The 12,826-nt window shown below is 43.6% G+C and overlaps 1 protein-coding gene and 4 long non-coding RNA genes across 7 annotated transcripts; 3 read left to right on the top strand and 2 right to left on the bottom strand.

The window, feature by feature from the left end:
- Positions 1 to 916: 916 nt before the first annotated feature.
- Positions 917 to 1,510, top strand: LOC136186721 (uncharacterized). Its single transcript, XR_010669752.1, has 3 exons — positions 917 to 965; positions 1,020 to 1,422; positions 1,477 to 1,510. It is a non-coding gene; the product is annotated as an uncharacterized lncRNA (long non-coding RNA).
- Positions 1,511 to 1,559: 49 nt separating this feature from the next.
- LOC136199842 (uncharacterized) lies at positions 1,560 to 3,074 on the top strand. Its single transcript, XR_010673196.1, has 4 exons — positions 1,560 to 1,635; positions 1,686 to 2,821; positions 2,876 to 2,954; positions 3,012 to 3,074. It is a non-coding gene; the product is annotated as an uncharacterized lncRNA (long non-coding RNA).
- Positions 3,075 to 4,246: 1,172 nt separating this feature from the next.
- Positions 4,247 to 5,508, bottom strand: LOC136199837 (uncharacterized). Of its 3 annotated transcripts, none has more exons than XR_010673188.1 (6): positions 5,434 to 5,508; positions 5,304 to 5,377; positions 5,195 to 5,254; positions 5,017 to 5,136; positions 4,573 to 4,962; positions 4,247 to 4,524 (listed from the first exon to the last, which is right to left on the bottom strand). It is a non-coding gene; the product is annotated as an uncharacterized lncRNA (long non-coding RNA). The 3 variants fall into 3 exon arrangements; XR_010673186.1 differs by having other exon boundaries at positions 5,195 to 5,242; XR_010673187.1 differs by having other exon boundaries at positions 5,022 to 5,136; positions 5,195 to 5,242.
- A 1,446-nt stretch (positions 5,509 to 6,954) lies between these two features.
- Positions 6,955 to 8,111, top strand: LOC136196684 (ficolin-1-like). The gene is made up of 6 exons (XM_065986281.1): positions 6,955 to 6,969; positions 7,001 to 7,057; positions 7,111 to 7,233; positions 7,285 to 7,372; positions 7,419 to 8,003; positions 8,080 to 8,111. The coding sequence occupies exons 1-6, from the start codon at positions 6,955 to 6,957 to the stop codon at positions 8,109 to 8,111; spliced, it is 900 nt and encodes a 299-aa protein (XP_065842353.1).
- Positions 8,112 to 8,273: 162 nt separating this feature from the next.
- On the bottom strand, positions 8,274 to 9,177 carry LOC136199844 (uncharacterized). The gene is made up of 5 exons (XR_010673198.1): positions 9,044 to 9,177; positions 8,752 to 8,986; positions 8,621 to 8,694; positions 8,512 to 8,571; positions 8,274 to 8,457 (listed from the first exon to the last, which is right to left on the bottom strand). It is a non-coding gene; the product is annotated as an uncharacterized lncRNA (long non-coding RNA).
- Between the last annotated feature and the right edge of the window lie 3,649 nt (positions 9,178 to 12,826).

Here is a 12,826-nt window from a genome sequence, read left to right as displayed (position 1 = left end):
CTAAGGGTTCCCTATACCTTACACGGAAGTCCTGCAGTAGTCATTCTCACGTGCAAACCTCCTTCCTTGACGTTTATTGGTTTGAATCCTATGTTGCTCAGAAAAAAAGCTTGTACAGAATTATAATGAAAGCGCATGACGTAATGCCGGATCGACGGTCTATAGCGGTCCTACGAATTTGTACCATGTCATATACGGAGTTATCTGAAAGAACGATATTGTGACGGCATTGAACATTCTTTTTATCGCCCGAAACCCGTTCTGGGCGAGTTCTTCTACATCTCTTATCAAAACAGCCAAGAAATCTGCACTTCTAGGCCTCTCTCCTTCGCCTAAAATCATTCTTGAGCAAATCACGTGCAAACGGTGACAATTTCTTAACGGCATCAGCTGACCATTCCTCTATTCGGTGACTATTTCAATAAAAGACACGCCTAGACTGTAAACACGTCGCTTGGCAACAAAGCGCCGACGTGGATCGGCGTTCTATAGTGAAGTTACGAAGTACCAAAAATGTAATGAATAAAGCGAATAGTTCGCTTCCTCGATCTAAAGCTTACCCTTCATCATTCTCTTCATTGCTGTACACCAACAGTTGTGCAGGCAAATATATCATGGATCGTAAGGTCAGTCAAATTAACGCCTTCAAGCTCGAATAACTCAACGAATCACCTTATGACGTCACGATTCCTTATGAGTGCTGAGCAGAAACACATTTTTTGGTGATTTTAATTATGGGTTCCCGGCATGGGCGTATTTGAATTCGGAGAGCTGACGGAGTAAATTCACGCGTTTTTCTTCTGTTTTTATACATGTATTGCAATACACTTTTATTTTTTCGTTCTACAGTATATATCGCTCTGGTGACGTCGTCTCGGTGACGTAGAAGAACACGTGCTCGGGTCTTCCTTCCTCTATGAAGCGCCTCTTTCTTCTAATTCCTTCTACGGCGACTTTTTCGGAAGGTGAGATCTCGTAGTTTACTCGCGACGACGTCGGATCGTCGACTTCGGCCCTAGGAGACGTTCTCATCGGCTCGATTCACGACTTCGACGAAGCAACCGTCTATCTGGTCATCGGAACGCGCGTTGCGAAGCCTCAAAGGGACGTCGGAGCTCTCGACAGTCGCCCAATCGGTTGCGTCTCTTCGAAACCGATCGTCGGCCGTGCGGAAGGGAATCTTCGTCTCGACGCGAGTCACTCGCCTCCTCTTCGCATTCCTGCGAACAGAAAACCGTCTTCGTCTTCGAAACGCCTTTATCTCCTTCGTGGCGATGACGATGACGTCAGAAGGGTGACGTCGCTTTTTCCTCGAGAAGAGTTTTCTCAACCGGAGGAATTTTCGTATCGAATTCGTTTTCTATTTCTTCTCCTCCTCTTATCATTTCCTGCTAATCTATTAGTGAATATATCGTCCAGCTGGTTAGTGACGTCACCGCGTTGAAATGGAGTGAGATTATGTAATATTGTTTTTAGGTCTGGATTACCTGGTTTATTGTTAATAAGTAAATCTTATTTTTAGAAATAGATCTTCTCTTAGTCAACGATTTTCTTAGGTAAACTCGGTCTGGTGCGTTTATCACATAAGGATGCTATCAATCATTCAGATCCAAAGAGTCTCAAAGCAAAGCTTCAGTAGAAATTGAGCATAATTCAATAGGCCTTGATCTCACCTGTCGTTTTAGACTGTAGCCAATCGGATCGTGACCGGCGCTGCCACGACGATACGGAATCTAACGGAGTTGCTCACGTGGTTCGAAGACGCTCCGGACGGACTCAAGCTCAATGAAGATCTCAATCGATTTCTCAAGGACTTCTTTCTCTATCTTATAACGATATGGAGTGGTAAGACAAATTACGATAATAATAATTAAGATTCAACGTCATTGTTTATCAATCGAAGTCTTGACTTCTTTTCTCAATGACAATTTATTACAAGAGAGTCGGTTGGACAGTCTCTTGTATTTTCACTGTAATTTGTTACGTCCGAAAGGGTTCGAACGTCCAAAGGGGTTCGAACCCGTCTTTCAAACGTTGGAACTCCACTTTCGAACGTTGGAACTCCACTTTCACTTTCGAACGTTCGAACCCCTCTTGCGGACGTTCGAACCCTCGTTCGAACATTCGAACCCCTCTTTCAAACGTTGGAACTCCACTTTCGAACGTTCGAACCCTCCGTTCGAACGTCCACGCAGATTCTCATGTGCGGGCCACCGCCCATGATCAAATACGAGTGTTTTCCCAATTTGGAGAAACTCGGCTTCACGCCCCAAATGCACTTCGCTTTTTGAAGCTGCAAGAATTTTTTTTGGAGGGGGTAGAGCGCGCGCACCCACAACGCCACGAGTTCCTTATTTTTGTTGTCTTGTTTTTTGGTTATTGTGGCACCAAGAGTTACGCGTGCAGCTTCTCTCCCTTCTATAGAGTCGTCACATCACATCAACATAGGATTAGTATTAGGGTTTCCCTATATATTTTTGCACAATGACGTTACACTTCAAGCGGATAGAAACTGCATGCAACTACGTTTACAAAACCGATACATGATGGGTCTCACGCTAGATACTTAGTCCTATACAGGGCTGACTTGTACGACGCGATTCCACGTGTCTCCCTCTTTCTTTTCACCTTGTACGAGATTTCCCCGACGCTTGCTAGGATTCCCAATAATAGGGCTATTCGTCATTGTTACCATTACGTTGATTGGAATCGTTAGAAACGAAATAGTGAGGATTAGGCAGTGGTTCTTTTGAAATTTCTTCGCTAAACGCGCGCTCGTTTCCACGAGAATAACCCAGAGAACGAAGGCGATTGCCAACACGTAAGCCAATAATCAATGATAACTACTATTAATTCTACTAATAGCATGTATTAGTCAAGTGATCCCTAGAAGATTGTTACTATCTTTCATGGTTGAAATAGATGGGTTGAAAATTTTTTAACGGCGGCAATTTGTACGATCACGGATTTCATTACCAATGATCCGCATTCACCTTATTCTTGGTCTACAGCGTTTGAGAGGACAGCCCCTCCCCCCTCCCGGTTCACATTCTTCATCTTGCATCCACTCACTGGTGAGCAATCCTGCGTGGCGTGCACCCGCGTTACGTCAAATTCTATTCATTTGTCTGTTTTCTAGAAGCCTCTCATAAAAAATGAAATCAAAAAATTGAAATCCAATATTAGACGTATTATTATTATAACAGGTAGGTAAGCAACACTTCTACGCGAATCGCTTACTCATGTTACTCTTTATAGTGATGTGACAAAGACGAGAGCTTTCTTGATGAAGACAGCGAGTGACCAGGTTTGCAATTGGGGTCCTGGTGAAGTAGGCGTACACAGAGGAGGCGGGGCTCTCTGCGACATAGACGGGATTTGATTGCTTGACGCGGCACTGCCCACGCACGCGAGCGTAGATAAATTTTCGTCAGTCTAATCCATTGGGTTCGGTTTCTGAATGTGTAATCGAGGGCGGGTTGGGGTTGGTGAGCGAGAACGGTTGCTATGGCAGCGCATGAAAACCCAAAGCAGAGAGTGTCGCGGAACAACATCTGTCACGTGCTTCGTTTGCATCACTACGCTAGTTTTCTCTAGTCCGCTCCTTTGGATTTAGTTGATGTCTTCTAGGAGGGTAGGGTGGAATTCTCTAGTAGCTCCTTTCCCTCGTGCCTTAGCTAGCAGCTGCCTCGTACTCTCAATGGGTATTTGTGGTGATGTTGAATAGAGTATAGATATATAATAGGTCTATTGATTTTGATCGCGTCATGTTTCCTTTTATGAGTAGAATAGATTTTCTTTAGTTAGGATTTTAGGTCGATGGACGCTGAAGGTTATTAATTAGGTGAGATTCTTTCATTTGTACAGTCAAAGGCAAGCGTATCAATTGTCAAGTCAGTTGCCTTTTTTTGCAGTGTTGCGATGCCTGTGACGAAAGCCAAGAAGGAAGATCGATCGTATATCAAGTTTATGTAGTGCAGTTATTTCTTCAATTTTTATTTGATGATGAGCATGTCTATCTCGCGCTAATTCGCGTAAAACTCGCCGTTCGTCATCGCGTCTGCACCGCGGCATCCAGGTAGTATTAATACAAAGCACTGTTCATTGTTATTGATGTTTGTTCTTTAGGATTTGGGGTCCTGAGCACGACCCCGTCATAAAAAAAGGCTCGCAACCGGGGTCCTGAGCAAGACCCCGTCATCAAAAACTGCTCAAAGATAGAAGGGGGAGGGACAGTTGATTTATTAAATAAATTCATAAAAAAAGCACAGAGTCCCTCGCGTTTCCATGCACAGGCAGTTTTGACGGGGTCATGCCCAGGACCCCTGCCGGGCAGTTTTTGATGACGGGGTCTTGCCCAGGACCCCGGTGGAGCAGTTTTTGATGATGGGGTCATGCTTAGGACCCCAATCCTAAAAGACACCCTTAGCCGAATACGAGGCAATAAATCCGCTTACCACATAAGATATGATGACACTGTAATCCCTTCAGCTGGCCCGTGGTAGTCCACCAATAAATTAGAACCTGAGAGAAGAGTTTACGGAACGCGGAAGAGACACGCCAGTAACATACCTTTGCAGTTGGAGTGGAAGCGGGGGAGCTCATCTGGCCAAATTTGCTTATCGACGTTGTAAAAGACTTGGCTTTGATTGATTGAAGAAATTGCGCCTTGCACATTGGTTGCCGCGGTAACGGAGCTCAATGAAAAAATTAATCAATTATTTGTCGTTGCCATGGAAACAGATGGACTTTAGTTGAGCCATCGCTTCTTGGAGAAGATGAGGCACTGGCGACGATTCCGCGGTGTTCTACCCGCTACAGAAAAAACGTTTGATAGTATATATGATTTTTCAGAACATCTTTTCCTCTTACGTTTCTAATCCCTTGTCTGTTATCATCAGAGTGACGAGATACTGTAGCGTATCATGGCACAAAGGTAAACATACTGATACACGTATAGATCTAAGAGTTTCAAGACGACGCTAGTGCAGAAAGAAATAATCACGTGGTATTTACCTTACAGAAAAGATCGAGATATGATCACAATTGAAATCAGGCAAGATTATTAGAAAGAGGATTGTCTTCTACGGGATAGAGTATCGTTGCTTCTGTGTAGTGAGAGCCTTGACGACGGTACTAAAACAATCATGAATTTGTATTACTGTATTGGTAAGCTCGCAAACGTTGGTCTCACTCGTCAAAACACTGAACTGCGCTGACGGAAATTTTCGAGTCTAAAACACTGAAGCAGAATCTGACGTCGAAGATGATGTAACGTGGGATAAATACTGGTAAAAACTGACCCGCATGACTGTGATTAGAAGAGAAAGACTGCTTCAGATGAATCAACAGGCTCTCTTCAAAATCATCAAGAAAACTAGAGAAATGATAAATGGATTAAATAATTAATTTTTTAATAATTTTCCTTGGTACCGATTTTGATCGAGGACGAACTTTTCCAAAGCACCGAAAAGGCTTCGAGTCTACTTCGATGCGATTTAATTAATTGAAATTCTTCAGCGCTTTTGTAGTTCCTGAGCGAATGAGCTCCGTTACAGCCGTTTGCCTGCTTTGCGTTTGACTTCTTCCAGTCGCCGATTCGATTTTGCGACCGCAGTGGCTCCTGGTTTCGAAAGTAGGTGAAGTCGCGAAGAAATAGGGCGTATTTTCGCGATTCGATGATGTACTGAGGCGAAACACGAGTAGAATGGAGTCGGGAAGACGCAGCACTTCCAAATTCTGTGGCTGACGAGGCGAAAACCGTCCGGCTGAATGCGTTTTCCAGTTCACTAGATAATGATGGCCTTTCGTGAGCCATCATGGGATCCCCGAACACCCTCAGCACATTCTTATTGCTCTAATTTTAGTAAACCCTATTTGCATACTTTGCATCGCACTGCCTAACCAACGTGAGTTGGCATGCTTTATTTTCCTGCAAAAGCCTACAATTTGACTTCCTAAGTAAGGGCGACACAGAGCTATACCCCTCCTAACCCTAACCTCTGCCTTTTTGGGTGATCGTGTCATGAGGCCCATTATCAGCTCGCAGTTGGGTTTGCGTGCTGCGAGCTTCGCTCGCAGCACGACAAACCCAACGTGCTCCTTTACTGTGTTCCCTTTATGAACGTTACTGAAAGAGCTCATTGCTATGTGCCCGTTGTATTTATCCTTGATAAAGTAGCCTGTATAATATGCCTACTCCTTCCTGAAAAGTTTTAAACACAATCCGGGGTTCCTATCTACTGTGACGTCACCTTTTACGTACATTTTGTTCAAAATACGGGAGAGTATGACATCACAATGACTGTGATGTCATAAAGGCATGTGTGTGTGATTGGCCTAAGTGCGATTGTGACGTCAGGGTATACCGACAGACAGACAGACAGACAGACAGACAGACAAACACATTGAGATTTTGCCCGATCACGTTTGAGAGCCCCTCTCACTAGGGCGCGCGCGGGCGAAGCCCGCGCGCGCCCTGGTGTTCGGGGAATGATGGCGACTCGAAACGGGTCTTGCGCAAGCGTAGCGTACTCTACCCCCGCACGTGGACAAGTCCTTTTATGGAAATCTTGAAATGTAAATAACACGGGGATGGCGTCATTCCGTGTCTTCCGCATCTAAAATTCATCATAAAAGCACCAGACAGAGAGGAAGACTTTCAATCAAACCACTTCTATGAGAACGCAGCTGCTCCTTTGCCTACTTGGCTACGTTGTGACGAACGCGTCGTCTCAGGCAAACAAACACAAAATTATTTATTTTTGTTCCAAGGAACGTGGTTCTGCCGCAGACATCGTCTACTGCTTGTGATCATTATCATCATAAACACATTGTTGGACCTCAGGGATTGCCAGGACCTGTAGGACCTCAAGGTTTACCTGGCACTATTGGTTCGCGTGGGCCGCCTGGTCCAGTTGGACGAGCGGTACGTAGTGATAAGTGATCAAGTTGATGATACCTAAATTGGTCATAGGGTCCTACTGGAGAGAGAGGGCAGTTGGGATCAAGAGGGTTTAAAGGTGATAAAGGAAACAAAGGAAACGCCGGTGTACAGGTAGCAGTACAATAAGAAAAGACCGGATGACATAAACATATTATTTCAAAAAGGGAAAGATTGGAAAGGCTGGCTCAAAAGGTGATAAGGGAAATCGAGGTTATTCTGGCGTTACCGGGCCCGTTGGGCCCAAGGGTGATAAAGGACACATTGGGCAGCATGGTCACAAAGGAGAGGTGATGTCCTATTAATTAAAAGAATGATTTCGAGAACTCGTTTTATATCAGAAAGGTGAACAAGGCATTCAAGGTCTTCCTGGGGTAATGTCAAACGACACAATCGAGTCTCTGCAAAACCAACTTCAAGATCTGCAAAGTATGCTTCGATATGCTGCAATCTACTTCTCATAAAGTGAGCATAGATATCGTTGAATCCATTTCCTGCGACTGCTCTTGTCTACATAAACGGTCTCCCTATCTTTCAAGTGGCAGTCATACAATTTCCTTTCCGGGAATTGGCCTAGTTCCTGTCTACTGTGACATGGAGACTGACGGCGGAGGATGGACAGTCTTTCAAAGACGTAAGGATGGATCAGTTGATTTTAATCGTGGATGGAATGAATACGAAAGAGGATTTGGCGATGTCGAAGGCGATTATTGGCTTGGCTTAACTTTTCTTCACCAGCTCTTGCAGCTAAATGGGGCAAATGAATTAAGAATTGATTTGAAAGATTACTCAGGAAACAGTGCGTACGCCAAGTACAGTAGCTTTAATGTGGGAGACTCCAATTCCAAGTACACGCTAAGCGTTAGTGGGTACAGTGGTACAGCAGGTGATGCAATTGCAGCGTCTGGAAGCTCGTTTAAAAACGTGAATGGAATGAAGTTTTCAACAAAAGATCAAGACAATGATAACTATAGTGGTGGTCACTGTGCTGCTGTCTGGAAAGGTGGTTGGTGGTTTAACAGATGTCATCGCACCTTCCTGAATGGTTTGTATCAAAAAGGTAGTGACTATGATCGAATTCTTTGGAAAACATGGAAAGATACGTTATCCTTGGCATTCTCTGAAATGAAATTTAGACAAAAAGCATGAATCTCATGGAAGAGACTAACGTTTCTTTCGCTGCGCTTGAATGTCCGTGTGAGTTTAGATGTCAATAAAGGTACCCCGACCTGAGAAAAAGACGCCAAATATCTCCCGGGATAAATTAATTAATAAATAAATACTAAAAAAGAGTCACGAGATACTGTAGCGTATAACGGCACAAAGGTAAACATATAGATCTAAGAGTTTCAAGACAATGCTAGTGCAGAAAGAAAGAAATAATTACGTGGTATTTACCTTACAGAAGAGATCGAGATATGATCACAACTGAAATCAGGCCAGATTATTAGAAAGAGGATCATCTTCTACGGGATAGAGTACCGTTGCTTCTGTGTAGTGAGTTGACGACGGAACTAAAACGATCATGAATTTATACTATTGGTAAGCTCGCAAACGTTGGCTCTCACTCGTCAAAACACTGAACTGCGTTGACGGTAATTTCCGAGTCGAAAACACTGAAGCAGAACCTGACGTCGAAGATGATGTAACGTGGGATAACTATAGGCAAAAACTGACCCGCATGACTGTGATTAGAAGAGAAAGACTGTTTTAGATGAAGGAACAGGCTCTCTTCAAACTCATCAAAAAAACTAAAGAAATTGATAAATGGATTAAATAATTGATTAATTAATAATGTTCCTTGGTACCGATTTCGATCGAGGACGAACTTTTTCAAAGCACCGAAAAGCGTTCGAGTCTACTTCGATGCGATTTAATTTAATTAAATTCTTCGTCTCGGTCTCGCAGTTGAGTTCCTGAGCGAATGAGCTCCGTTACAGCCGCTTGCGTGCTTTGCGAATGACTTCTTTCAGTCGTCGGGTCAATTTTGTGACCGTAGTTGCTCCTGGTTTCAAAAGTAGGTGAAGTACGTCGGCGATCGTTCTAAAAGATCGCTCGTACACCCCGAAACGCCATGACGACGAAAAACTTAGCAATAACCGTTCAGAACGTGACGGAACACGACAAGAAGTCGATCAAGAACCTCAAACTCGCTCGCTAAGCGATGCACAGGAGACGAACGACGAGCAGGGCTTTTCGAGTGTAACGCGCGCTAAAACATCGCGAAAAAATCTCACATTCTCTGAACTAGAGAATGATGGCCCGGTGTTCACCGTGTTGCCATCATGCAGAGCCTCCCACCGCTTACCGTACGCGAGTGCATTACATAGTGTGACGTCATAAATTTTTATGTTGCCACATATTCACGCAGTCATCACTGCCCTTAGCCCCTACAGCTCAGTCCTACCTACGTACTGTACATACCTACATAATTGCAATGTTTTTCTAATTAGGCGCTTTTCTGACGTATTGCATTTCGTAATTTGCTCTGTATTTGAAGACATGCATGTGTACGGGAATGTGTACGGGTCATATTTCCTGTTACCCGTACACGCGTACATACCCACCCACATACTGTACATGAGTGGATACTTTTGATTGTGACGTCAGAGCGTGACAATCAAAACTGTCGTTTCGGTTTCTCAGCACATTTATAACACGGAAAATAGCACAGATCAATTGGAAACAGAGATTTCTAAGCATTTTTTCCGTTTATGAAAGAAAAAACGCTTTGTTCGCGCCGTGAATCGCCTTTTTTGGGGCACCGTTTTGGGCCCTATGTCGCGCATGCGCTGTACGAAAAAAACGGGATTTTAAGTTACGTCACAATACCGAGCGTGACGAACAGACATACAGACAGACAGACAGACAGACAGACAGACAGACAGACAGACAGACAGACACTTCCGGCCCTAAGATCACGTTTGAGAGAGCCTCCCTCCGTCGTTATACGGGCTCCACCCGTACAACTCGGTGGTCGGCTCATAAACACAGAATTTATTCTGACTTAATGCAGGATTTATTCTGAATTAATTCAGAATTTATTCTGCATTACTTCAGAATTTATACTGAATTAATGTAGAATTAATGAAGAATTAATGAAGAATTTATTCTGCATTAAATCAGAATAAATTCAGCATTAATTGAGAATAAAATCTGAATTAATTCAGAATAAATTCTGCATTCATTCAGAATAAAATCTGCATTAATCCAGAATAAATTCTGCATTAATTCAGAATAAATTCTGCATTAATTCAGAATAAATTCTGATGGCACGTTCTCCTGACTAATTTCACTTGGGCACCTGACTTGGCTTTTCCACTTGTAGCCAATCCGAGCAGTTGTAAGTACTATAGTAGTCCTAATCGATAGACAATATCATTTTCAGATACTGAACGCATGAGAGAACTTACGGTGCACTGATGTGAGAAAACGTAGCCTTGGTCTGAGAAGTCGCTGTCCCCTGCCAATGAAATGAAAGTAACTGATAAGCAGAAGTTCGTCAAGCAGGTTTCGCCGCCGCCGCCGAGCGAAGTGGTCGCGGCGGCGTTCGAACGGGAAATTATATCGGAGTTCGATACGAGAAAGGAAAAAGTGCTCGGCAGTCCAACGCCTGTTGAGTCCATAAAATCCGAAGAAGAAGAAGAACAACAACAGGACGACGATTTTGAATTGGATGACAAGCTCAGAAATGCATCGAATATTACAAATTGTAATGATTCACAGCGAGGAAAGGTTATTTTTCTACTAAGTGCACGTATACGCTCTCAATATGCGAATATTTAGCCTTTTCAGAAAGCCGTGTATATTATTGCACTAATGTTTTTACCGTATACCACTTTTCTTCTACAGTGGCACTAGAACGTGGGCGAAAGAGGCGCTCACTTGACAGTCACGTGTACTGGGCTGAGCCATGTGCTGCAAGTGTACCGCGCGTTAAGAATGTTCTGAGCGTAAAAGATGGGAAGAAAGCGAGCGACGCCGACGAAAGGAAGCGGCGAAGTTCCGTCAGAAGAGAAAGAAATCGACAAGCAACTTCGAGAAAAAGGACTGTGGCGAAAACCGGTCGCAAAAGACGGCTCGTGCCTCTTTCGGGCCGTTTCCGAAAGTAAACGCTAAGCGACGATTCGACACAGGTATATCACAGTCAAGTGCGCCACAGGGACGTGAGACAGGCGTGCATCGGCTACATGCGACGCAACGCCGATCAATTCGAACCGGTTCGCTTTCGATAAAAAAAGAGACCTTTTTCTCGATTTTTTTTCGTGTTTAGTTCGTCGAAGGTCCGTTTGATCACTATCTCGCACGGCTCTACGATCCTCGCGTAAGAAGCGCGACTTTGGGGAGTTTTTCTTTTCGACGTCTTTAGCTCAAATCTTCATATAAGGCGCGTTGAAAAAAAATGTGACCGACTCTTTGAATGTATAATATGGATCTCAAGGCGAGATTTCATTGTTTATAAGATCGACGAACTTCCTCAAAAGGTGACGTCGAAAGGTTACGATGATAAGGTCCGGGAGATTGACGTTTATTAGGAAGGGGTTTGCATCCACCCACGGTTCTCCTTCTAGATTAACCTGTTTTTCAGTGGAGGCAATCACTACCATTGCGTTTACTCGTTATCATTCCAACGCGACGCAGCACTTTGCCAATGTAATAACTATTTAATTTATTTATAAATTATCATGTGTCTCTTTATAGCTCTTGTCTACAACTTGCTCTTCAACTCGGTTTTCTAGCAAACTACACTTGACCCCGTCCAGTACGTTAAATCATCGATCCTTTCTTCTTCTTTGACTTTGAGCTGAAATTCAGTGCGGATAAATCTACGACGTTTTTATTTTCTCCGACTCTTTTGACGTTGTAGGTAGGGAAGTCAAAATATTCGCAATTAATTAAATAGTTTATTTATTTATTTAGAATTTTTTCGAATAGCCCTACTATCTCTAATGACGTCACGTAAACATATAATCAATGATGTCTCCTCTTAATTCTACTAATAGTATGTATTAGTTAGGTGATCCCGAGATTTGTGACAATCTTTCATGGTCTAAAGCGATGAGTTGAAATTTTGTCTGTCACGTGCCGTTAAGTAGCGGCTATTCCTCCATCGCGCATCCGTTCGCCAGTAAGCAATCCTACGTGGCATCCACCCAAGCTACATCGAATTCCATTCATTCGTCGCTTTTCTAGAAGCCTCTAATACGAAAAAGAAATCAAAACATGGCACTTGATCTCTCAGCGAGCAATCAGGTTTGCAAAATTGGGATCCTCAGGCTTCTGCCCAGGATTTATAGTTAGTGGTCCTGGCGAAGTAGGCATGCACACATAGGGGGCGGGGCTCTTTGTGACATTGCGCACGCACACGAGCGTAGAAAATTTTTCGTGAGTTTCGATTTCTGAATGTGTAATCGAGGGCGGGTTGGGGTTGGTGAGCGAGGACGGTTGCTATGGCAGCGCATGAAAGCCCAGAGCAGAGAGTGTAGCGGCCATAATGGCCATCTGTCACGTGCTTCGTTTGCATCGCTGCGCTTGTTTTCACGGGACCGCTCCTTTGCATTAGGATTAGGGTAGGGTGGGTGGATTCTCTAGTAGACGTGTAGCTCCTTTGGCTAGCAGCTGCCACGTACTTTAGATCATTCTCAATGGGTAGTTGTGGTAATGTTGACTAGAATGTATAATATATGATAGGTCAATTGATTTTGAGGTAATTTAGGTGCTATTTTTCGCGTCATGTTTTCTTTTAGGAGTAGTTAGTTAGGATTTTAGGTCAATGGACGTTGAAGCTAATTAATTTTAAGTCGATTTCTTCATCTGTACAGTCAAAGGCAAGCGTATCGATATCAGTTGCCTTTTTTGCAGTGCTGTGATGCCTGTGACGAA

This window comes from Oscarella lobularis, chromosome 1 (genome assembly GCF_947507565.1).
Source record: "Oscarella lobularis chromosome 1, ooOscLobu1.1, whole genome shotgun sequence".
Taxonomy (NCBI): Eukaryota; Metazoa; Porifera; class Homoscleromorpha; order Homosclerophorida; family Oscarellidae; genus Oscarella; species Oscarella lobularis.
This window is presented reverse-complemented; position numbering and strand designations above follow the sequence as displayed.

Excerpts from the sequence above, each read along its gene's own strand:
- LOC136196684 (XM_065986281.1), top strand. Across the intron at positions 7,058-7,110 it reads AAGGAAACGCCGGTGTACAG|GGAAAGATTGGAAAGGCTGG; the intron begins GTAGCAGTACAA and ends TATTTCAAAAAG. Across the intron at positions 8,004-8,079 it reads GAATGGTTTGTATCAAAAAG|ACAAAAAGCATGAATCTCAT; the intron begins GTAGTGACTATG and ends AATGAAATTTAG.